This window comes from Leucopleurus acutus (assembly GCF_964270905.1).
Source record: "Leucopleurus acutus genome assembly, chromosome: 12".
NCBI lineage: Eukaryota > Metazoa > Chordata > Mammalia > Artiodactyla > Delphinidae > Leucopleurus > Leucopleurus acutus.
The window spans coordinates 21,814,567-21,841,363 of NC_139154.1; the positions used below are offsets into that span (position 1 = coordinate 21,814,567).

Genomic DNA, 26,797 nt, shown 5'->3' on the forward strand with positions numbered 1-26,797 from the left:
CGTACTAACATTTATTTTGCAACTAAAGTACGCGCGCGCGCGCGTGCGCGCGTGTGTGTGTGTGTGTGTGTGTGTGTGTGTGTGTGTGTGTGTGCTGGTTTTAGGGAGGAGAGCTATAGGAAATAGATGACAATATTTAAAGTGAGTATTAATCTTTTAAACTGAAAACATGCTCATCTTAACATGCACGGCTCAGATGCCTTCTAGGGAAGGCTTGGCTGTTTAAAGTTCATACATCCTGTACGTTCACCTTAAATCTGCTGCCCAAGCACAAAGGCAGCAATCACTAAAAATTTCAGCTGTCAGACCAGTTGAGTCTGGACCACCTGAGTCATCAAGACTCACAGGATCCTGTTGACTTGCTCAGGGCTCAGCCAGTGGGGAGATTAATTTACTCAGAGTGCAAGTCAAGGAAGCTTGTTTCTCTCAGAACCTTTGACCTGAAAGTGATGCCACGTGTCACTTAGTTCCTGTTTCTGGGTCTGGGATGCGCTGCACTGATACCAGTCTGCAGTGTTCGCTGATTTTCCTTTCATTAAACACATACTGGAATGAGATTTCTCGGACGTCTTCAGTGAGAGTGTATTGCATGTTTAACGTCCATGGTGTGAACCCATTTCTGCCTTTGCTCGCGTGGTGAATCGTGCCTGGCTACCCAATTTTTCCTTCCTCAGCCATCTCACATCGCTTATCCCTCTTAGTCTGAGACAGATTCCTGCTTCCCATGTGCCTTCTAGTTGTGGACAGTAGCCGTTTAAGTACTTTATTGTTACATGATATTCCATAATCCTTCCTTCCACACTACACTTAATGGTTTCTGAGGTCTTATGTTTCCCCCAAGTGGATCCCAGCCTTTCCTCAAATTCTAAAATAGGGGAATATTTTTGCTCCCGAGTTCACTTTTGGATTGTTTTAAAAGTGCTATCTATGTGCTTAACAGAATAGGCACTGAGAAAATTTCCAAGTTCAAAACAATCTAGTCACAGAGTGTAGTGTGGAGAGAAAGCAGCTCAGGAAATGAACTCATACAATAGATGGTCTTAAATCCCTGGCTGAAACATTTGGACTTTATTATCTGGAGTTGGTATATGCGTGCTCTTGGAGATTTTTAAATGGGAGAACACTAAGGTGTAAAGTCTTGATGGAGGGCTGGGTATTCTTATGAAGGCAAATTAGAAGGGAGTCAAGTGTCAGAGAGGTCTTAGAACGTTGGGACAGAAATCCCTCTGTGAGTTGATTGTATTAGGAACATTTTTCTTAAATAAATTGAAAATACTTTTCTGTATGATAGAAGCAATGTAGGTTTGAGAGAACACAGAAATTTCTGAAAAGTATAAGGAAGAAAAAACTAGCAACTAGAGATAATTATTAACATTTTATTGTAGTTTTATGGATATAATTGAGATCATATAATATATGCAGTTTAACACCTTAACTTTTTAAACTTAGTAAAAGTATTTGCCCACATTATTATTATTTAAAATATGATCTATGAAGGATCATTCATTTTATCGAGTGGATGCTCTATACTTTAGCTTTCCTGCTTTGGTTGTACATCTAGATTATTTCCAGTTTGTAGCTATCAGGGGTCAAAATGAAGTAGTCATCTTTACCCAAATATCTCTGTCCACTTCCCCGATGATTAGCTTCACATACATTCCTAGAATCAATGGGCCAGAGGGCAATGGACCTTTAAGTTCTTCACTAATTGTGTCCATGGAGACATTTGCTTTGCCTTCCCACAGGAAGCGTGACACTGAAAGTAGTCATTGTAAAGTCTTTGCCAACTTGATAGGGTATCGCTATGATAAATACTTTTTTCAAATTAAATAATTCAGCTCAAAGTTTCACTCAACACTGACAGCTCCTGGGGGGCAGCCCTTGCCCCCAGATTTGCCACAACTCTCAGCTAGTTAGCAAGAGGGCTGAGAAGGGAGCCCAGATGTTTTGCCTCCCATAAATGACCTCTTTCACCAACGATTGTTATGAGATGACATTGACTAAGGATAAATGTAAGACCCTTCACTTGCAATAAGGAACATGCCTAAACCCTGATGGAAAAAATATGCTTAGTGGCTACAAAAGTGAAAAAAAAAAAAAATTTAGGATGCTGGTGTGCAGTAACCCCAGAATGAATGAATGAGCAAAACCAAAGGAAAACAAACATGTGCAAGCCCAACCAGACCACCATCCCTTCTAATTTGTGTTGTTAACACAAGCCTAACACTTAGAATGTCAGGGATGAAGGTCCCACGTCCTCCATGTTTGAGAGGTCAGCAGCTTAGTTGACTTGCGGGCTGCTGGAGGCCCTGATTTCAGGCACTAGGTCTGGAGAGCTCAGTGGTTGCAGGAGTTCTGGCGACATGGCATGTGTGGCGATGTGGAAGACTGCATTCTTCTTTCTATGGATCCGAAGGATGGAACAAGAATCCCTACATGGCTGAGGTTTCCTCTTCCTGTTCAGAAGGAGGGATTGGCTGGCAGGCCTACAATTTGGAATAGGCTGCCTTGGAGGGAATGAGTTCCCTCAAGCCTGATCTGAATAAACTCTTGGCAAGAATATGAAGATATCTGAACACTGGGTGTGAGATTAAGATGGGTGACTTGTGGGTGGGATGTCTCTAGAGAGATGCTGTCCAGAGCCAAGTAGACCGGTGCTGGCTGGGTTGGGGGTTGCGATTATGGCCGTTTTGTGTGTGTGTGTGTGTGTGTGTGTGTGTGTGTGTGTGCACGCATGCACGTAAGCTGTGAGGCCTGAAAAGTGTTAATTATTGCCCCATGTGTAGAAGGGTGCTTATTACTCTGCTCAAGTGATAGCCAAACCTTAGGTTCTATTCCAACCCTGTGATGTCGTGATTCTCCGAATTTGATTTAAGATAGACTGACGTGAAGAAGGAACAGAGAGACCCTCTAATGCATCCCAAATGGGTCTCCATACGTGCATATCCACTGACATCGGCCTACACCTGCCACATCACCTCATTCTTACTGGGAAACTAACTGCAGGTTATGTTCAATGGGAAATGATCAGCTAGTTAGTTAGAACAAATAATATTGCTATGCATTATATTATATATACATTCGTATATGAAATCTTTAATAAAATGTATTGCCCTGCTACTCTTCTGAATGTACATCACATCCTCGTCTGAAGATCAAATCAATTGAGGGTAAAATTCAACTAGTTCGAACTGAGCAATGCATCCGTTGCACTCAGAGCATTGCTTCACACCTGCTCTCAGGATGAGGTAATGAATTGGTAGAGGAATTGTTTCAGCTCATGAAAAAAAAAAATTGAAAGAGTCCATTACCTATGGCTTGTGACTAATGGCATGAATATCTAAGGATATTCTCACTGCAAAGCTATCTGCAATATTAAATACTGTGGCAAGGAAGAATTAGTCATAACATGATGGTAACAAACTCTGTGCTCATCAAGTTTCTATTATTGTCAGGCACTCTGCAAAAGAGGATTTACAAATGTCACCTCTGAAAAGTGGGTCTAATCATCGCTATTGTATAGATAAAGGGTGCTGCTGGGTTTGAGCTCCCTGTCAGGGAGAGAACAGTGAGGTACACCTGTGCTTCACTTTGAAGGTAACCACATGAAACATCAGAGGTAGAATTGAATGAGTTCTCTACAAATCGATGAGAGGAAGACGAACAACCAGGTGGGTAAAATGGGAAAAACATGAGAAGTTATTCCACACAGAGGACACAGGATGAACATAGGCAAAGATGTTCCACCTTCTTAGTAATTAGAGAATTGTAAAATAAATGCACACAATAGCTTTCCCATCATTGGACTGGCAAAAGCTGGCAAAATATAAAAGTCTGGCATACCAAATATTGGCAAGAACATGAAGCAATGACATACTTATCCTCCAAAAAATATCAAATGTGGAGAAAATCAGGGTTTCCTAGTATAGTTGAAGATGCATCTACCCAGTGATCCTGCATTTTCACTCACTGGACAATCTCTCAAAAACCCACACAAGGGCTTCCCTGGTGGTGCAGTGGTTGGGAGTCCGCCTGCCGATGCAGGGGACACGGGTTCATGACCCGGTCCGGGAAGATCCCACATGCCGCGGAGTGGCTAGGCCCGTGAGCTATGGCCGCTGAGCCTGCGCATCCGGAGCCTGTGCTCCGCAACGGGAGAGGCCACAACAGTGAGATGCCCACGTACCGCAAAAAAAAAAAAAAAAAACCCACACAAGAGGACATTACAAAAATCTTCACAGCAGCACTATTTTTAAAGCAAAACATAAATTTGATATTTAAATATCCAACTTAAATATCCAAAGGAGATAGATACATAAATTGTGGAATATTCATACAATAGAATACAATATAGTAGTTACCTTGAGTGAACTAGAATTACACTTCTCAAAATATTTGAATGTCACAAATATAATATTGAATGAAATAAAACGTTGCATAAGTATATAGTACTTTTTATATAAACGCTAAAAAACCCTACACAACAATATATTGCTTAAGAAATACACACACACACAACACACACACACATCAGAATGATAAACAAGTTTAGGTTGGTGAGTCTGGAGGGTGGGAGAGATGTACACAGGAAACTTGGTAATTATGATTTCTGAGGCTGGGTCTTGCTTGTATGACTTATTGAATTATTTAGCTGTTAACTATTGCTGACGCCCATTTAAATAGAAAATTTAAAAAGTGAAAATCAGAGAGGAAGATTAAAGTGAATGAATTGAGGAAGTTTCGGCATAAAGCAGCATTTCTCGTCGGCATAACAAAGCAAACCTGTTTGGATTCCTTCCTTCCCCTTTCTCATTAGCAAACAATGTTCTCCAGTTTCTCTGATTTTTCAGAGTAGTTGAGAACCTGCAGTAAAGGTTTTGATTTTCTATTGTTTTTAATTGCAAAGGTTGCAATCCCCAAGTCAGTTCTGCCCTCAGAGCCAAGCAGTTCATTCCGCCAGTACCGGGAAACACATTTGGTACAGAAACCATCTCTGGAAGTGCAAGTTTCGCGACCATAGCCTCACCGACAAAGTGAAGTGTCAGCCATGTCCCGTCAGAGGGAGGCATGCAGGAGGGCTGGCACGCCCGTCTTAACTTCCTAAGCTTTGGAGCAACTATACTGATTGGACTTGGCATGCAAGTTTTTCCTCAAACTATACAAAACAGGATAGGACACAGATTCCTCTATTTATAAGGTAGAAACTGAACAAGACAACAAAAAAGATTTAGGAATAACTTTCAACACTGCTTATAACAATAGTTCTGTATGCGAGTCACTTGGTATCTTTTATAGTAATGCTAGTTTGGGGGCATAAACCTTGCAAAACGTATAAGTACAGAGGAACCTCACTTGATGCTGATGCCAGGGGAAAAGTAATAAAGATCTTCACTTCTGGCTTACCAAGGGGGCCTCAGAGTAGAGAGCCCTAGGGCTCTCCCTGAGGTCTTTTAAAAAGATCCCTGAAACCAAAACCATTTTCATCGTAATATTAAGACCTTCTCTGTCTTTTTTACTCTCATTCCCTCACCAGTGGACAGCGGACTTTCTCAGAGGCTACATGACATGTAACATCATAAGAGACTGGATATGAGAATCCAACTGTCTTCTGTTAAATTAAACATTAAATAAGAGATTTCCAAACACTAAGTATGGGTATGTAGAGGTGTGTAGAACAATACCACTTGTCTCAATAAGTCTGTTTTGAAAAGTAGAGTTATTTTTCATAAAATGTATGATATTTATATTAATGTGTAGAGAGTTTATTGTTATTTTAAGTAAATAAGAAAATAAATGTTTCAAACGCTTTCCAGTTTAATTTCTAACATAGTAAATATCGACAGATATAAACCACATAAACAAAACCACTTTGGAATCCTCAATAATTTTTAAGAGTGTAGAAATTTGCAAACCACTGGCTTCCAGCTGGTCACAGAAAGCTTTGCTGTCATCTCCCCTTGCTGCTAATGGCTGCTTTTCTCACTGTTGGGAATCCCACAAGGACCACCAGAAATAGCTTGGCCAGAAATCTGTTGAATGGAGATTACATTTTCTATTTTTTTCTAAGTCTCAGTGTCCTCCGGGATGTCTCTGGGTGTCTCCTGATGGCCAGGGCAACAAGTCCCTGTTGATGTTGTCAGAGTTGGAAGTTTCAGACAGGAAGAGTTTTCCTGCTCCGGGTATTTGAGGATCCCCGTGGGATGTCTGCTTTACAGAAGTTAACAGCACGACCCAGGCAGATAAATAATATTACTTAAAAGTCATCTGGGTCGGCGTCTACTCTGGGGGCATTCTATACAGGCCAATGCAGGGCATGTAATAACTGCTCGAATGGAGTTCGGAAAGGAAAGAATAGTTCATTTAGTGGGACAGTTTGGAATAGATTTCAGCAGACAATTAATGGGGATGGAGGACTTCTTAGCTGCCAGAAAATCCGGCACAAAGCCTTCGAACCCACTTCCTAGTGCGATGGCACGCTCCTTCCTAAGCTAGCACCGGGAAGGTAGGGCTGCCCCGCCCATCGTAGTGAGGAACTAGCCTGCTACGGAAATGCCACGACAGGGCTCAGTCCCGGGCTGTCAGTCTCCACTTTCTACGAGTTCCTGCGCGCTCCGATCTAGTTCTGCAGGTACACACCCGGCTCGCGGAGTCTGCAGCTGAGCAGGTGAGCAGGACGAGGAGGTGGCAAAAATGTGCGCGACTGGGCGGGGGGCGGCGATCGGGACTCCCGGGCGGCCCCTGACCGGCTGGGCGACCTTGGGGGAGCGGACTCCGTCTGTGGAAGAAGGTGTGGAGCCCGCGTCCACTGCCGGCCCGTCTTCCTCCCTCTTTTCCTGCCGGCCTTTGCCATATAGGCCTAAGCTGCCTTCTCCCGAGTGAGCAGGTTTCCGTTTAGACGGCCAGGCCCAGGAGGAACCTGAGGCCAAGGACGCGCAGGGAAGGCTACGCGCGACGCACGGTGGGCACTCGGGCGCCACCACGGGGAACGGGGGCCGCGGGCTGAGGCGGGCCGGGCGGCGAGCTGCGTGGCAGAAGGGGATGTCCCTGCGCCCCCAAAGGAGGCGACCGGGCAGCCTGGAAGAGGGTACCCGCTCCGATGCCCACACTGCACCTCCGGCCCCTCCCGACCCCTCCCACTGATGCCTCTCCCCCCGGATTCTGGAGGTGGGCGCTCGGAGCAAGGGTGGGGCAAGGGAGGGAGCCGTCTTTGGGGGCGCGTCCGGATCCATCTGGGGCCAAAGTTGGAGGTCTCCTCATGGAGCAGGAAAGGTCAAAAGCCTAGCTGGGATCTCTGAGATTCAGAGGTCGCAGAACCCTGGCCTCGTGCAGGGGGAGGGCGCGCTCCGCCCGCTGCGCCCCTTTCCACGCCTCCCTCTTTCTTCCTCGCAGCCTGTAGGGGAATGCCGTTGTTGCTGCTCTGCGTCGTGTCCACCGCCCTTCCACGATTTATCAGAGCAGGTACGTTCGGTTGGTTCGGCCCCCCTCCCTCCCTGCCACCCTGCCGCTCTGGGCGAGCCCCCGTGCAGACCTCCTGGGGGATCACGTGAGACCGGAGCCTGGCCGGTGACACTCGCCCCAGGGGGCCAGGCAAAATCCCGCGGGAGACGCTCAGCCCCAAGCATCCCCTTCGAGCTTTGAAGTGACTTGAAGAGGGGTAAGAGATGGGCAAATTTGCAAGTCAAGGCTCGAGTTAAAATGCTCAAATAGATCTATAATACCGTCTACTTTATATGACAAACGGACATGTTAGACCCAAGGTAATAGCAAAGAAACCAGTCACGGAACAAATTACTTCCAAGAAACACTAAGCAATTTGTTAGAAATGAACTTTAAAGCGAGCGGAATTGTTTAACAATCCTTTTGGGGAGGAGATACTTACCTTTTATTGGGGACGGACGAATTAACCGGGTAGCAGAGCAGAAGGAAAACAGGTCAAGTGGGGCTCAGAATAGGAACGTTTACACTGAAGGAGGAAGATGAAGGAATTGAGGGTCTTAGAAGGGAAAGAGGGGACTCATTCCAAATGGGGAGATCACTTGTTGAGGGGGAGGACCGAGTAAATTCCCTCTTATGGACAGATGTGAAGGACTTCGGGTCATGCTTTCACATCAGCAACTCCCATACTGAGAAAACTCTCACATAAAATTTCAAATCAGCAAGAAAATCGAGGTGTTTGTGGAAACTAATCATAACCAACACTAGCGCTCTCGGTTGTGATTATTTTTTTCCTTTCTTTCCCTAGATGCTTGCAAGGACGTGAGTATGCAGGATACTGTGTCAGTGGGCCAGCCTACGGCTTTTCACTGCATATACCCTCTGCCAACATCTGGGAAGGTAGATGCAACATGGTATAAATATCCTAGAAAAATCCCAGTATCCAAAAACATACAGTCTCGAATCCACCAGGACCAAAACTGGATTTTGTTTCTCCCTGTGAAAGGGGAGGACTCTGGGATCTACTACTGTGATACAAAGTAAGTTCCTCATTCATGAGAACTGTCTCTCTCATTTATATATATATATATATATACATATATATGTATATATATATAATATGTATAATATTTATATAATATATAATTCTTTTAGAAAAACTCTTGATAAACTCTTAATCAATGTAGAAAACAATGAGAAGAATATAGTTTTGTAATTGTTACGAGGTGGTTTCAATGAACAGACTTTTAAGCAGAACAGATTTGTAAATCAGTTGCTGGACCGTGAAATGCATCTTTTCCTATTGAGATGATGTCCAAGGCCAGACCAGCTTACAAAGCCTGTTTAATTCCAACATGATTGCTGCCTTCTTTCTTGGAATGCCAGAAGTTTTTGCGACAGGTGGTACATCCAGATAGGTATAAGCCTCCTTCAAGCACTTTTTGTAAGGGTTCTGCTATAGGAATTTAACAGTGACCAAGCACCCAGTATGTTCTAGACCCCATGCTAAGCCTTATGCTAGTAATGTAAGTAAGTGACAAAGGTCTGGTGGGAGATAGTTGAGCCTGGTTGGCACTGTGGTGAGCCAGAAAGCGTATGTCACACCAAAGGCGGCAGTCTATGCAGCAGTTCAAGTCCATCTTCCAGAATTTCAAGGTAACCTGGAAATTGGAATGAGTGTGTATGGGGGTGTGTGTGGTTAACTTTCCAATAAGCTTTGTGCATGTGTCCTAATTAAAACACATCTGTGGACCACATTTTGGCTGAGGGCCCCAATTTTGTTATCCCCCTTTGCTAATGTGCATGACCTTCATGAGTCATTTGACCTCCACGAGCCTTGGCTTTCTTATCTGTTAAGTGGGAGTAATGCCAGCCAGATAGGGTAGAAGTTAAAATGACCCCAGCTCATGTGTGAAGTAGGTACTCCAGGAACGTAGCTGCATCCTCCCTCTCTTGCGGTTCCTTGGTACTTGCCAGCCTCTTTCTGTGTTTCAGGATGGCCATGTCCTTCTCTGATTCCTGCCAGATTCCTCATTTCCGTGTGATTGACTCGAAGTACATGGTTACTCAGTGGCACAGGTGGAAGTGCCAGTAGCCCCTTCCCCAAAATTTCACTCACTCTGCAGACCGGCTGCTGACGTCTTGAGGGGGTCTGCTCTCCTCTTTCCTCCAGGTTATTCATTAACCAGAGTTGGAGATCGTATGCCGCACAAATCTGTCTGGACGTCCAGGCTGGATTTATTTATTTTTTATTCTAACTGGGACTTCATTTTTATTTATCTTTATTGGGGTATAATTGATTTACAATGTTGTGTTACTTTCTGCTGTACAGCAAAGTAAATCAGTCATACGTATGTCCACTCTTTTTTAGACTCTTTTCCCATATAGGTCATTACATAGTATTGAGTAGAGAGTTCCCTGTGCTATACAGTAGGTCTTTATTAGTTATCTATTTTATATATAGTAGTGTGTATATGTCAATCCCAATCTCCCAATTTATCCCTCTCCCCCCCTTTCCCTGGTAACCATAAGATTGTTTTCTACATCTGTAACTCTATTTCTATTTTGTAAATAAGGTCACTTGTACCATTTGTTTTAGATTCCACATATAAGCAATATCATATGATATTTGTCTTTCTCTGTCTGACTTACTTCACTCAGTATGACAATCTCTATGTCCATCCATGTTGCTGCAAATGGCATTATTTCATTCTTTTTTATGGCTGAGTAATATTCCTGTGTGTGTGTGTGTGTGTGTGTGTGTGTGTGTGTGTGTGTGTGTGTATAGCACATCTTCTTTATCTGTTTCTCTGTTGATGGACATTTAGGTTGCTTTCATGTCTTGGCTTTTGTAAATAGTGCTGCAATGAACACTGGGGTGCATGTATCTTTTTGAATTATGGTTTTCTCTGGATATATACCCAGGAGTGGGATTGCTGGATCACAGGCTGGATTTAAAATATTTAAATATGGGAGCTGTGAAATGGGGCAAAATAATCTTTCCTAGAACGTAGACATCAATACTGTCTGTCATGGAAGAAAATAAACATGAATTCTCACAAATCTTTAATATATAGATATGATACATGTTTAGTAAACTATATATTTTTACTTTGAAATAATTCAAATTCATGTCACATTTGCAAGAATTGTATAAAGGGCTCCTGCCTACCCTTTATCTAGATTTCCATTATTTAACATTTTGCCACATTTTCCCCATCATCCCCTGTGTATGTTACACACAGTATTTTTTCTAAACCATTTTATTCCAAATCATCTCAGTTGTACGCATCAGGTCCCTTTACCCCTTAATATTTCAATGTGTCTCTCCTCTCAGCAAGAATATTCTCTTACATCATCACAGAATAGTTATCACATTCAGGAAATTTAACCATCACACAATACTTTATCTAGTAACCAATTTGTATTCTAATTTTCTCAGTCTTCTCAATGATGACTTTTATAAATGTTTTTCTTCCTTTTCCTGTGGAAGATTGAATCCAAGATCATTGCATTGCATTTGGTTGTCATGTACTTTTAATCTCTTTTCATCTGGAACAGCTCTTCAGCCTGTTTTGTGTGTGTGACATTGACATTTTTAAGAAGTACAGACAATTATTTTATATTGTATCTCTTAATTTGGGTTTGCCAGATATTTCTTCATGAGTCGGTTCAGGCTGAGCCTTCTTGGCTGGAATGCTTTGGAAGTGGTTTGCATTCTCTTCAGACAGCACACTCGGAGGCACCTAGCATCCGCGCGTCCCTGCTTGGTGATGCTCATTTTGATCATTTGGTTAAGATGTCCTCCCGTGTTACCACCATCCAAATACATCTTTTTTCCTTTCGTAATGAATGACTTGTGAGATGTGTGCTGTCTTGTTTGAGGCAGAGGGTTTCCACAGTGCTCGGAAGAGGATTTGGAAATATTTGGAGATAAACAGAATTATTTGGTTTTGTGACTGTTTGAGTTTATGAGGTTTCAATCTGTTGTTTTCTTACAGTGATACAAACACCTGTCCCAGAATGCAAGTCAACCTCACTGTATTTGAAAAACATTGGTGTGGTACTTCTGGAAACAGTCAACCGCATGTGCCAGATGAGTACAAACAGATTTTATACGTTGGAAGAGATGACATTCTTATATGTCCTCTGAACTTCCCAAACAGTTTTCATTTGGATTCAGTAAAGTGGTATAAGGTAAAACAAAAAAAATTTCCTATTGATATTTTCCTTCCTCTTCTTTAAAACCTACTTGTTTTTTTTAGTTTAAGCTGTACCTTTTGAAGCAGAACTGGTAAAGAGAGAGATTTGTGTAGTAAGATTTGTTAGCTAATTGCTATGGATAATTTAACGCTGCTAATTACTTATTTTTTTAATTTGTAGTTATTAGAGCTTGGTCATAGCTTATTATTGGAATCCACCCCTCCCCCAATTATTCTTACTTTTCAGACTATCCTTCGTTATTCTTTTTAATTAAGATTGATTAAGTAGTTTCTTTGAATGGGTAGTGCACACATAGGGTTCGAGAATCACGAAGCATCAGAAGGCATGCCCCGGAAAGTCCCCTTCCCACTCCTGATTCATATTTGCCCAGGCCCATCTCACCTTCCATGACATGTGGCTACTGTAATTGGTTCCTTGCAGACCTGGCATTATTCTTGTGTAATGCCATGCAAGCAGATAAAACTATACCTCCTAGCCCTTTCTTTTTTTATGGAAACAGGGCATCCTATACTCACCTTCCTGCACCTTGTGTTTTCACCTTCAAACCTTCTCTTTGCTTGATGGCACTGGCAGACAATAATGGAAAAGGCATAATCCTTGGCACAGAGGTGCACAGGCGAGGTATTTAATATCTGAATTAGTTCTCTCCCAGCTCTGCTTGTTAGCGTTTGCCAGTACAACCATCTGGGTCATGAGTACTCTCTGTGGGAAGGTTTTTATATACTGTTTCAATTTCTTTAATTGTGATAGGATTATACAAATTTCTTATTTATTCTTGAATGGGTTTTTGTAGGATGGTTTTCTAGGAAATTGTTCCTTTCATTAAACATTTCAAATGCTCTGGCATGAAATGGTTTATTTCTCTGCTTTTAATGTCTGCTTCTGTAGTAAGGTTCATCTTTTATCCCCGTCACAATATGTTTCTCTCTGTCTCTGTCTCTGTCTCTCTCTCTCTCACACACACACACACACTCTTTCTCCTTCTCACTTGATTAGTCTTATAAAAGATTTACAGTCAGTTCTATTACTCCTTTCAAAGCACCAATTTTTGCCTTTGTCAGTCCTCTCTGTTATGTATTTCACATTCATTTAGCTTGTTTCTGTTTTCCTCTCTCACAAGGAAAGTGGCAATGAATGCCCTTATCTTGTATTTTATTTTATTCTAATTTTTTTCTTTCCCATTATGGTTTATTACAGAATATTGAATATGGTTCCCTGTGCTCTACAGTAGGACTTTGTGTATCTCTTTTATATATGATCGTTTGTATCCGCTAGTCCCAAACTCCTAATTCATCCCTCCCCCCACCTCCCCACCCCTCTTTCCCCTTTGGTAACCATAAGTTTGTTTTCTATGTCTGTGAGTCTCTTTCTGTTTTGTAAATAAGTTTGCTTGTATCATGTTTTAGATTCCACATATAAATGATAGCATACAATATTTGTCTTTCTTGGTCTGACTTACTTCACTCGGCAGGATAATCTCTAGGTCCATCCATTTGCTACAAATGACATTTTTCAATGGCTGAGTAGTACTCCATTGTATATATGTACCACATCTTTATTCATTCACCTGTCGATGGGCATGCTTTCAGTGAAATCCTCATGTGGTGAATCAGCTGGAAGGGCTTGAGTATGGTGCCACGTTGATCATTAGGCTATTTCAGAAATTGAGTTAGGAAGCGGGGATCATCAAGAGAGCATGTGAAGTAGAATGGATAGAATGAGGGGGGAAGGGGAGGGTGAGCAGGGGGAGGGAACTCATTCCTGCTGCCCCCGATTGTCCCTGTCAAGTGGAAGGAGATGTGATGTGGAGAGTGTGAAAGAGCAGACAGGTGAGCAGGTGGGAGAGAGAGTTGAAGGAGATGCAAAGACTTTCTACGGTGAGGACCATGGATTTGTTTATGTTTGTGTGTTTAGCTCCTGTCGTGCTCATCCAGTTGTAGGGGTGTAGGAGAGGGATGGCAGGATGAACTCAGCATGGGGTTTCTCTGGGTAAATACACTGGAAGGATGAAGGGTTTCCTTAATCCTTGACTTGAGGACTTAAAAGGAGATCATTCAAGTGATGGCCACGTGAGTCTAGGTGGGACAGGAAAGGAAATGATGCCTGAAGGATACCGGTGATTAGGAGAAATTAGAGGAGTCCAAGGCCTGATCCAGGTTAAGAAGGAAAAATGGGCTGGATAGCTAGAAAGTTCGCCATATCACATGATGGATGTGGTGGGTACAGGCTCCCCATCCATGGGGAGGCTCTTTACATTTTAGAGGTTGCAAGGCTATTGATAAAAAAATAAGAACAAAGCACCCAGAACCACACCCTACGTTTTCCTAACCTATAGCTGAGGTTCTGGATGTGGTACAGTTTCTCCAGCTGGCTTCACTGAAAAGCTAACGTGAGTATGGTGATCTGCTTTTCTACTGGACGTGGGCCTTCTGCCGCAGTGTTCCGGGGCCCAGCCTCCAGCTTCGTGGGAGCTGAGAAGCAGCAGGTATGTCTTCTGACTTATTGTTGCTGTGGCTCCAGCAACCGTGCTGGGACTCCACTTGCTGCAGTTGTGTACGTGGCAACTCCCGGTCCCTGACTTGCAGGTGGTATATCTCAAAGTCTCGATTCCCACCATCAGGATGGTGGTGGAGGAAGCAGCTATCATGCGAACTCGTTCTGCATTGTGCTTCAGCGCCTAAGGTTCTGTTTTAAATCCTTTTCTGCTTAAAAGAGCTAGAATTTTTTTTTTTTTTCGAAACAAATCCAGTCTGGGAGACATGGCCTCATAGAATTGTTCGGAAGAGTAATTGAAATAATCTATCCACTAAGCCCTTAGTTCAGTGTGGGTACATAGTAATTACTTAATAAATAAATACTAGATATTATTACTTAGTTAAAATAAAAGAAAGAAACAGGTGGAATAATAAATTATCATCAGAATGGTATATTTTTTCCAAATTAACAATTTTTTATTGTGCTAAAATACGTATAACATAAAATCTAGCATTTCAATGATTTTTCAGTGTACAGCTCTGTGGCATTAAGTACATTCACCTTGCTGTACAACCAGAACTTTTTTATCTTCCCAGATGGAAACTCTGTACCCATTGAACAATAACGCCTTGTTTTCCCCCCCACCCCCAAGCCCCTGGCAACCACCATTCTATTTTTTGTCTCTATGAATTTGACTATTCTAGGAATCTCATATAAGTGGAATCTTACAGTATTTACACTTTTGTGACTGGCTGATTCTACTTAGCATAATGGCTTCAAGGTTCATCCGTGTTGTAGCATGTGTCAGGATTTCTTTCCTTTTTAAGGCTGGATAATATTCCATTGTATGTATAGACCACATTTTGTTTATCCATTCATTTTTCAATGGACACAGATTGTTACCATCATTCGGCTCTTGTGAATAATGCTGCTTTAAACATGGATGTACAAATATCTCTTTGGCCCCTGCTTTCAGTTCTTTTGGATATATTATCAGAAGTGAAATTTCTGGATCATATGGTAATTCTATGTTTAAGTTTCTGAGGGATTGCCATAATGTTCCCTTTTCTCCGCTCTTCCTCCCTTCCTTCCTTCCTTCTTGTCATTCTAATGATAAGAAGTGAGTTTATGTGTTCAGCACTTATTCTGTACATGGTACATTACTTTCCCAATAATGCTTTCAGTGGTGTGTGTGTGTGTTTGTGTGTGCAAGACAGACACATACACATAAGCTGTCTGGCTATAAAGCCACGGAAGGGACTGTGTATTATTTATTACTCTCCCCCTAAGGTCTATCGTAGTGTCTTCACTCTATTAAAAAAAGAATGAGGTCTTCCTGATTTCAGCTGAAGAGTTTGATTGATGTTTCTTCCATTGATGTTTGAATGATGTCTCCAAGTGACTGTGTCAGTGTTCAGACAAATCACATTTCACTGTTCTCACCAGACTGGATGAGGCACCAACGTGTGAGTGCAATGTAGTGAATTTGTCTGTACAGTGACACAGCAACTTGGAGAAAGTATGTGACCATATGGTAGTTGCTATGCTCAGTATGTCTAAGTTCCTGACATTTCTAGTTTCTGTTCATTCCCAGCAGAGATAAGAATGGCATGAGGAGGGAGAACCACAGCAGTGTGTCCGAGTTCCTCCTCCTGGGGCTCCCCACCCTTCCATAGCAGCAGGGCATGTTCTTTGCCCTGTTCCTGGGCATGTACCTGACCACGGTGCTGGAGAACATGCTCATCCTCTGCTCATCAGGCTGGACTCTTGCTTCCACACCCCCATGTACTTCTTCCTCAGGCACTTGGCCCTGACTGATGTCTCCTTTTCATCTGTCACTGTCCCAGAGATACTGATGAACATGCAGATTAATACAAATCTATCACATAGACAGGGTACATTTCACAGGTGTATTCTTATATACTTTTTGGTTCTGTTGATAATCTCCTCCTCGCCGTGATGGCATATGATTTATTTTTGTATACAGCATTAGGAAGTGTTCTAATATCTTTCTTTTACATGTAGCTGTCGAGTTTTCCCAGCATCACTTATTGAAGAGGCTGTCTTTACTCCATTGTATATTCTTGCCTCCTTTGACAAAGATAAGGTAACCATATGTGCATGGGTTTATATCTGGGTTTTCTATCCTGTTCCATTGATCTGTATTTCTGTTTTTGTGCCAGTACCATACTGTGTTGATTACTGTAGCTTTGTAGTATAGTCTGAAGCCAGGAAGCCTGATTCCTCCAGCTCCATTTTTCTTTCTCAAGATTGCTTTGGCTATTCGGGGTCTTTTGTGTTTCCATACAAATTGTGAAATTTTTTGTTCCAGTTCTGTGAAAAATGCCATTGGTAGTTTGATAGGGATTGCACTGAATCTGTAGATTGCTTTGGGTAGTATAGTCATTTTCACAATGTTGATTCTTCCAATCCAAGAACATGGTATATCTCTCCATCTGTCTGTATCGTCTTTAATTTCTTTCATCAGTGTCTTATAGTTTCTGCATACAGGTCTTTTGTCTCCTTAGGTAGGTTTATTCCTGGGTATTTTATTCTTTTTGTTGCAATGGTAAGTGGGAGTGTTTCCTACATTTCTCTTTAAGATTTTTCATCATTAGTGTATAGGAATACAAGAGATTTCTGTGCATTAATTTTGTATCCTGCAACTTTACCAAATTCATTGATTAGCTCTAGTAGTTTTCTGGTAGCATCTTTAGGATTCTCTATGTATAGTATCATGTCATCTGCAAACAGTGACAGTTGTACTTCTTTTTTGATTTGGATTCCTTTTATTTCCTTTTCTTCTCTGAATGCTGTGGCTAAAACTTCCAAAACTCTGTTGAATAATAGTGGTGAGAGTCGGCAACCTTGTCTTGTTCCTGACCTTAGAGGAAATGGTTTCAGTTTTTCACCATTGAGAACCATGTTGGCTGTGGGTTTGTCATATATGGCCTTTATTATACTGAGATAGGTTCCCTCTATGCCTACTTTCTGGAGAGTTTTTATTATAAATGGGTGTTGAATTTTGTCAAAAGTTTTTCCTGCATCTACTGAGATGATCATATGATTTTTATCCTTCAGTTTGTTAATATGGTGTATCACATTGATTGATTTGCATATATAGAAGAATCTTTGTATTCCTGGGATAGAACCCACTTGATCATGGTGTATGACCCTTTTAATGTGCTAGTATTTTGTTGAGGATTTTTGCATCTATGTTCATCAGTGATAGTGGCCTGTGGTTTTCTTTTGTGTGTGTGTGACATCTTTGTCTGGTTTTGGTATCAGGGTGATGGTGGCCTCATAGAATGAGTTTGGGTATGTTCCTTCCTCTGCTGTATTTTGGAAGAGTTTGAGAAGGATAGGTGTTAGCTCTTCTCTAAATGTTTGATAGAATTCTCCTGTGAAGCCATCTGGTCCAGAGCTTTTGTTTGTTGGAAGATTTTTAATCACAGTTTCAATTTTAGTGCTTGTGATTGGTCTGTTCATATTTTCTATTTCTTCCCGGTTCAGTCTCGGAAAGCTGTGCTTTTCTAAGAATTTGTCCATTTCTTCCAGGTTGTCCATTTTACTAGCATATAGTTGCTTGTAGTAATCTTTCATGATCCTTTGTATTTCTGTAGTATCAGTTGTTACTTGTCCTTTTTCATTTCTAATTCTATTGACTTGAGTCTTCTCCCTTTTTTTCTTGATGAGTCTGGCTAATAGTGTATCAATTTTGTTCATCTTCTCAAAGAACCAGATTTTAGTTTTATTGATCTTTGCAACTGTTTCCTTCATTTCTTTTTCATTTATTTCTGATCTGATCTTTATGATTTCTTTCCTTCTGCTAACCTTGGGTATTTTTTTTCTTTCTCTGATTGCTTTAGGTGTAAGGTTAGGTTGTTTATTTGAGATTTTTCTTATTTCTTGAGGTAAGATTGTAGTGCTATAAACTTCCCTTTTGGAACTGCTTTTGCTACATCCCATAGGTTTTCGGTCATCGTGTTTTCATTGTCATCTGTTTCTAGGTATTTTTTGATTTCCTCTTTGATTTCTTCAGTGATCTCTTAGTTATTTAGTAGTGTCTAGTTTAGACTCCATGTGTTTGTATTTTTTACAGTTTTTTTCCTGTAATTTATATCTAGTCTCATAGCATTGTGGTCGGAAAAGATGCTTGATACGATTTCAATTTTCTTAAATTTACCACAGCTTGATTTGTGACCCAAGATATGATCTATCCTGGAGAATGTTCCATGAGCACTGGAGAAGAAAGTGTATTCTGTTGTTTTTGGATGGGAGGTCCTATAAATATCAATTAAGTCCATCTTGTTTAATGTGTCATTTAAAGCTGTGTTTTCTTATTTATTTTCATTTTGGATGATGTGTCCATTGGTGTAAGTCAGGTGTTAAAGTCCCCTACTATTTTTGTGTTACTGTCGACTTCCCCTTTTATGGCTGTTAGCATTTGTCTTATGTATTGAGGTGCTTCTGTGTTGGGTGCATAAATATTTACAATTGTTGTATCTTCTTCTTGTATTGATCCCTTGATCATTATGTAGTGTCCTTATTTGTCTCTTGTAATAGTCTTTATTTTAATGTCTATTTTGTCTGATATGAGAATTGCCTACTCCAGCTTTCTTTTGATTTTCATTTGCATGGAATATCTTTTTCCATCCCCTCACTTTCAGTCTGTATGTGTCCCTAGGTCTGAAGTGGGTCTCTTTTAGAGAGGATATATATGGGTCTTGTTTTTGTATCTATTCAAACTGTATGTCTTTTGGTTGGAGCACTTAATCCATTTACACTTAAGGTAATTATTAGTGTGTGTGTTCTTATTACCATTTTCTTAATTGTTCTTGGTTTGTTTTTGTAGGTCTTTCCCTTCTCTTGTGTTTCCCGCCTAGACAAGTTCCTTTAGCATTTGTTGTAAAGCTGGTTTGGTGGTGTTGAATTCTCTTCACTTTTGCTTGTCTGTAAAGGTTTTGTTTTCTCCATCAAATCTGATTGAGATTCTTGCTGGTTAGAGTAATCTCGGTTGTAAGTTTTTCCGTTTCATCACTTTAAATATGTCTGCCTCCCCCTTCTGGCTTGTAGAGTTTCTGCTGAAAGATCAGCTATTAACCTTATGGGGATTCCCACCACAGCGGCTCAGGCCTGACACCAGGCTGGAGCAGCAGGACCCTGTCAGCCACACAGCTCAGAAGAAAAGTGAGACAAAAAGGAAGAAAAAACTAAATAAATGAAAAAATTATTTAAATAAAAATATTAAAAAAAAAAATAATAATAATAAAGGAGAGAGCCACCAAACCAATAAACAAGTCCACCAGTGATAACAAGGGCTAAAAACTAAACTAAGATAAACATAAAAATCAGAAACAAATCAGTCACAGACAGTAAAACTCAAGTCTACAGTTGCTCCCAAAGTCCACTCCCTCAATTTGGGATGATTCGTTGTCTATTCAGGTGTTCCACAGATGCAGGTACATCAGGTTGATTGTGGAGATTTAATCCGCTGCTCCTGTGGCTGGACAGGGAAATTTCCTTTTCTCTTCTTTGTTCGCACAGCTCCTGGGGTTCAGCTTTGGTCTTGGCCCCATCTCTGCGTGTAGGTCACCTTCAGGCATCTGTTCCCGCCCAGAGAGGCCGGGGTTAAAGCAGCAGCTGATTAGGGGGCTCTTGCTCACTCAGACCAGGGGGGAGGGAGGGGTAAGGTAGTTATAACTGGAATGCGGGGCGAGCCTGCAGCGGCAGAGGCCAGCATAACGTTGCAACCGCCTGAGTCGCACCATGTGTTCTCCTGGGGTACTTGTCCCTGGATCACGGAACCCTGGCAGTGGCAGGCTACACAGGCTCCCGGGGGGGGGGTGGTGGTGGTGGTGGTGGTGGTGTGGATAGTGACCTGTGCTTGTACACAGGATTTTTGGTGGCTGCAGCAGCAGCCTTAGCATCTCATGTCCGTCTCTGGTGTCCATGCTGATAGCCGTGGCTTGCGCCCGTCTCTGGAGCTCATTTAGGCAGTGCTCTGCCTTCTGTGGGCAGCGGGGAAGGAATCCCCTTTCCTCAAACACCCCAAAACAATGGTCTCTCACCTCTTAGGCAGTTCCAGAATTTTTCCTGGCCTCCCTCCCAGCTAGCTGTGGTGCACTAGCCGCCTTTAGGCTGTGTCCACGCAGCCAACCCCAGTCCTCTCCCTGGGATCTGACCTCCGAAGCTAGAGCCTCAGCTCCCAGCCCCCACCCACCCCGGCGGGTGAACAGACAAGGCTCTCAGGCTGGTGAGTGCTGGTTGGCACCAGTCCTCTGTGTAGGAATCTCTCTGCTTTGCCCTCTGCACCCCTATTGCTGCACTCTCCTCCGTGGCTCCAAAGCTTCCCCCCCGCCACCCCCCGTCTCCGCCAGTGAAGGGGCTTCCTAGTGTGTGGAAACTTTTCCTCCTTCACAGCTCCCTCTCCAAGGGGCAGGTCCCGTCCCTATTCTTTTGTCTCTGTTTTTTCTTTTCTCTTTTGCCCTACCCAAGCATGTGGGGATTTTCTTGCCTTTTTGGAAGTCTGAGGTCTTCTGCCAGCGTTCAGTAGTTCTGTAGGAGTTGTTCCACATGTAGGTGTATTTTTGATGTATTTGTGGGGAGGAAGGTGATTTCCATGTCTTACTCCTCCACCATCTGGAAGGTCCCCCCCAGAATGGTATATTTTTATTTTTAAGAATTTAGGGACAGAGTAGTTCTGGATAATGACAAAATCTGGCTTGTGGCAGGGAGAATTGAAGACTCATAGGAGTAGAGGTGGTCCTTGAGATTGGAGGTGTTCCAGAGGAGAAAGTTCAGGTGTTAGAACATCCATGCTCATAGACTCTGAAGTATCCACATTTGGAAAAACAGGAATGCCTCCTTTTTTTTTCAATTCCAAATTACTCCTCAATACAATGGTTTCTGCCCTATCACCATACTGGATCTATAGTTGCTGAGTTACTACTGGCTTCCCAGCTGCTAAATTTAACATTCATTTCCAATCCTGATCCTGATTTTGATCTCTTGTGGTGTCCATCGCTGCTGGACGTGCCCATGAGCTGAGATCTTCATCTTCTCTCCCTTCTGAAACTTACTCATTCTTTATCTCCCCACCCCCTGGCTTTTCATTAGTAATCATTACTGTGATCTCATTCTCTGGGTTTGGGTCTTAGATTTTAGGGGTTCCCAGTTTCAGCCATGGTCATCTTCAGTTCTTGCTTTGATTGCATTCAGGTGGAAGGCTCATAGGACCATCGCACACAGATGGCTCCCAACTCTTCTTTCTCCCATCTCCAGATACTTCATTCAACAACCTAACATACATTCCATGTAGACATTCCCATCACACAACTCACCAGATTCACCATGTCTAGAGCCACGTTTTAATCTTAACCTCAAATCTGATCATTCTTCTGTATTTTCTTTGCATTCCATCTCCTATCTAAGGACACTTTTGCATCCCTAAGCTGGGACCATACCGGTCCTGTTCCCTCTCCATAGTCCAAATTTGTCACTAAGGCTGTGAATTAGAACTGCTTAAAATCACTGTTTTTTGTCCCCTTCTGGTTATCCCCAGTGTACTGCCTTAGTTCATGTTCTATTCAGCCTTAGTGTGTGGAAATAACTTCCTAAATTGTTCCCTAGTCGTTAGGATTGCCCCCATTTTAATCCTTTCCCACACAGCAACCAGACAGATTGTGCTCCAAGGCAAATATGCACACCTTGGTCCCTTGCACAGACAGCTTCAGATGCTCCTCCCCTTTTCATGGTTTTCTATGATTGGGCTCCTGACTCCCTCACAAGTTTCATCTTCATCACTCTCCTATGACCACTACAGCTTAGCCAGGATGCTCTCGTCTATTTTGTACCTGTGAACCATTGTACATGCTGGGTCAGAATTGTTCTTCTTGGTGCTAGAAAGACAAAAATTTTCAAATGTTGGCTGCTAATATTACTAATTAAAATCTTATTAGTGAGATATCACCGCTCACTTTTAACTAAAAATCAAAGCCTTCTGAGAATTAAAACTCTAAAATAATGCAGCAGATTACAATAGAGACAGTTCTAGTTACTGAAAAAGGACAGAATGGCTCTTCAGCTGTCCAGGGTAAACTTTAATATGATTAAATATTTGTATGTCTTGAATGAGTTAATCAGAAAGGGGACTGATCAAGATCAGAGCATAGAAACAGAGTCCCAGAGATTGCGCCCACACAAGCCCCACCCAGGAACGAGGTTTCCATAATCCAAACGCTCACACTTTTTGTTTGTCCCTATTCTAAAGAAGGCAACATCACTCATGTTATCAGCATCTGACTCTTACTAGTAATTCCCATTCTACTCAGTAAGCAATTATCTGATTATAATTTGGTTTCCCCTATAGAGTGTTTACAGAAAAAATAATATAAGACTTCTAGAAAGTTATTGTTCACATGATAAATAAATAAACAAATGTTCATTTTGGCATTATTGAGTTTCACCTTCCACGATGGAAGCATTCACACTGTTCCAGTGGTGGAGAGTGAATTCTGACCATGGTTGACTCAGTGAGGATAGAGCTCAAAACGTCTTTATATAATTAGGGGTTGTATGTTTGTCTTCTCTATTATAAGGATTGTGAGCTCTGAGGGACTGCATCTTATTCCTGCATGACCAAGGCCTCTCACAATGCTAGCAAAGAGCAAGAAAAATTTTGAGTGAATAAATGGACTCAATTATCCCAGATGTTATTTTGTAGATTGGCACTTCCTGAAGAAACGGGAGAAGGTTTCAGAAAGAGTTCAGGAGTGGGCCTCTGAGATGGAAAAAACGATTCACAGGAGAATGTGAGCTTATGACAGGACAGATGAATGGTGAGGCTTGCCCTCTGGGTGGGAACTGAGGAGAACAATGGGAAAGGCCTTCCTGAGACTAACCAGCCTTCAAGGTGGTTTTGTGTGAGGCCGTTTCTTTGTTGATGCAGTGGAAGCCTGGGTGACTTAAGAAGTGACGTGATATCTGCTCCCCTTAACCTTGCCACGTACTTTGACTATTGCTCAGGCCTCCAGAGAGAAGGTTGGTGAAGTTATTTTGGACCTCGGCAAAGTCCAACCCCTGATAGGTGGAGAAGGTGTGATTGGACCTGTAACACAGAGGACGCAGTCCTTATTCACCTGGGCTTGCAGTCTTGCAAAGGGGCTTGGTGCCATTAGACGGTGGTCCATTGAGAGACGTGGAGGACCTTCCTGCTTGTTCACATCCTCCTACCAGACTCCTTTATGGACTAGGTCCAATCCTTCTCCATAAAGTCTTCCTTCCAGCCTTCATAGGCCTCTCTCCTCTCAACTCCCAGTATACCTCATATTTATAGCTCTCACTGTAACCTGTAGAATATTCTTTATCAGTTTTCTGGGGAGATATGTATATATCTTATATAAATATACATATGTCTTCAATTAGATTGTAAATTACCTAAGGTCTAGAGATCACATAGGTTTCTTGTCTCCCCATGGTTGATAGAATGGTGCTAACTAGGAATGTAACTGATACCCCAAAATACTCTTTGAAATGCAAAATATATTTTTAAAATTTAGGACTGTAAAGAGATTGAAGGAGAACGATTTATTTCTCGGAGAAAGAAGCTTTTAGTGAAGAATGTCTCGACGAAGGATGGAGGGAACTATGCGTGTCAAGCCACGCTCACATACGCAAAGCAGCAGCACACTGTTTTAAATAGCATTTCTGTGAACATCAGTAAGTACACTCTTACCCATCACCTTGACTGCCTCTTGGCTTTGCGTGAGAGGTTGGCTTTGGGCAGAAGGGATTCCCGATCTTGATTTTCCTGAGGGTTAGCAGTCCCTCAAACACGTCATTATTAGAATCAGAGGGTAGGAAGAGTGGGGCAAAAGGGCATGGGCTGTTTAGTTTTCTCATCTGAAAAAAAGGAATACTAAAATTATTGGTTTATTCATGAAAATTAAATGAGATCATGTCTATGGAGTAGCACCCAGGGTGCCTGGCGAAGTATAGGTATTCAGTAAAGGGCAGACATGAATACCTCAATGATCTTATGCTCTAGTCTTACATTGGTGGCTGAGGGAATTCTTTATAAGATGGAATTTCAAAGGCAAAATGAAGAATACCTTAAGAGATCATTGAGTCCAATAATCTGTACTTTATGTCATTGCAATAAATGTTTATTTATAATCTGTTATATGCCAAAAATTGTTAAAACCTATAATTAAAAAAATTTAAAAAATTCTTTCTTGTATTTGAGAAGCTCTCAGCCTGGTTGTAGTGGTGCTAGAAATGTAAATGGATCATCTTAACATTATGTGGTAAGGAGAGTGTTATAGACAGTGTCCAGGGGAGCAGGAAAAAAAAAATCAGAAGTAGCTGCATAGGTGGCAAGTAAATAAATGGTCTTGGAAGCTTTCCAAGAGGAAATGTCTTCTCAGCTGAATTTTGAAGGACGAGCAGGGTTTACAGAAGTAAAGAAGAGGGAGGAGGGGCAGAGAGAAGTGTCTAAGGCAAAGCATAGAAGTGTCTACCATGATAGTTTATGTTGGATCTAAAAGTAATTTTGTTAGAGCATAAAAAGCTGTGAGCTGAGGAGTGGTGGGAACTGTAGTCATGGAGTTAAACAGGGGAGAGGTCAAGGGGTCTGATTATACGCAGGTTTTACCATGAAGCCCTGAAGAGCCCTTGGATGAGTGTAAATGCAGAGCCATGAGGCTGCATTTGTGATGGATGAGATCAGTCCTAAGATGGTTTGAGCAGGAGTTGAAGGAGGTCTTGAGGCCTGGAGACCACTTAGGAGGCTGCTACAACATCCGGATGTAACCATCTGAACTTCGCTGGAAGTGGTAGGAGATTCTTCAGGCAGTAATTTAGTGACCCTTTACTGAGTGCCCATCAAGGTCAGGTCCTGTGCTGGGCAGGGAGAACATGATGGTGAGGCAAACAGCCATGACCGCTGCTTGGATGGAGCTTTGAAGTCTGAGCAGAAAGGAAAATGTGATATCAAACAGACAAGGATCTGCTGAGAAGGAAGTGGGTCAGGGAAAGCTTCCCAATAATAGTGATGCTGATGGTCAGGAAGCATTAACTGCTGAAACGAGTGAGGTTTTTTCTAGACTGAGGGGGCAGCCAAAGTGAAGGCCCTACAACAAGTCAGACCATGGTATGTCTGAAGGATGGGAAGTAGGTAGGTTGGTGGGATGATGCTGAATAAGGGAGATCACAGTAGGCAAAGAGGTTGGAGAAGCAGTCAGGGGCCAACGTTAGGTAGGAACATTCAGTCCAGTGTGGGAAGCATGGATTTTCTCCTAAGAACAATGGGAAGCAGCCAGAGCAGTTGAGAGCAGGAGAGTAGCATGGTGTAACATGTTTCTGAGAGCTCACTGGGGCCACTGTGCACAGAACGATCCCTATAGATAAGAATGGCAGTTAGGAGGCAGGTGCAGAAATGCAGGTGAGACATCAGCTAGGCACAGGTGGATGGACTCCAGGCATTCTAGGAGGTAAAATCCACAGGTCTTGGTGTCAGATTGAATGTGGGGTGAGAGACATGGCAAGATCCAGGAAGCTAGGCCTTTTGGATGGTGATACGATTCAAGGAAAAAAGATAACTCTGGAGGAAAACTGGGTTTAAGAGTGAGATCATGAGTTTGGTCATGGGTGAGCTGAGTACTTGGTGACTTGAGATGTCAAGTAGGTCATGGCCTATATGGGTCTGGAGCTTAGAGTTACACCTTGCAAAATCATTGAACTTTAGACGATAATTGAAGAGGTGGATGTGAATGAGAGTGCCTAGGGAAAGAGTAGAGAGTAGAAACTAGGGTTTAGGTGTAAAGAAAGAGGCACAGACTGAGAAGTGCTAAGAGGTAAAATTAGTTTGGCTGGGTGATGATCATATGAAGAGGGTGGGAGGAAAGCTGTTACTTAGAATGACATCTAGATTTTCTATGTGTGTGATTGAGTGGGAGATGGTATATTAACTGGCTGGTGATGACTTCTGTTTGGGACATACAGTAAGTCCCCTACATAAGAACAAGTTCCATCCCAAGAGCATGTTTGTAGGTCCAACAAAGTTAGCTTAGGTACCCAACTAACACAATCGGCTATATAGTACTGTACTGTGATAGGTTTATAATAATTTTCACAAAAATAATACGTAAAAAGCAAACACACAAAATAAAGAAAACACTTTTAATCTTACAGTACAGTACCTTGAAAAGTACAGTTGTACAGTACGAGAGCTGGCATACAGGGGCTGGCATCGAGTGAACAGGAAAGTACCAGCTACATCACTGCTGCTTTTACACTTGCTTCTGGACATCCTGGGCTTGAAATAAAGATACTCTACTTTATACAGTACTGTACAGTAAAGTACACAAAAGCACAATCACTTGTAGAGGTTGCACACATGTGACAATGTATGCCAGGCACAGGAACTAACTTATGTGGGCACGCAAACGCAAGTTAGCATCTTTGAAAGTTACAACTTGAAGGTTTATGCAGAGGACTTACTGTACTGAATTTGAATAGTTTGTAGAATGTGCAAATAGTATTGCCACCGCAAAGGACATATGGTTTTGCATTTTTATAGCTTCCCTCTTATAACTTTTTCACCTCGCACCCCAAATGGAGAGGAGAAATGTGGGATCCAGAGGGTGATTGCTAAATATTGGTA

The 26,797-nt window shown here is 42.1% G+C and overlaps 1 protein-coding gene across 1 annotated transcript in view; it reads left to right on the top strand.

The window, feature by feature from the left end:
• Window positions 1–6,674: 6,674 nt before the first annotated feature.
• Window positions 6,675–26,797, top strand: part of IL1RL2 (interleukin 1 receptor like 2) — a gene marked incomplete at its 3' end in the record, with an annotated part of 47,224 nt that continues 27,101 nt past the window's right edge. Inside the window, exons 1-5 of the mRNA XM_082851767.1 lie at window positions 6,675–6,787; window positions 7,390–7,458; window positions 8,243–8,474; window positions 11,436–11,631; window positions 23,694–23,853. Of these exons, the coding sequence (XP_082707893.1) occupies window positions 6,691–6,787; window positions 7,390–7,458; window positions 8,243–8,474; window positions 11,436–11,631; window positions 23,694–23,853 (754 nt within the window). The 5' untranslated portion in view covers window positions 6,675–6,690. The remainder of the gene's footprint in view (window positions 6,788–7,389; window positions 7,459–8,242; window positions 8,475–11,435; window positions 11,632–23,693; window positions 23,854–26,797) is intronic.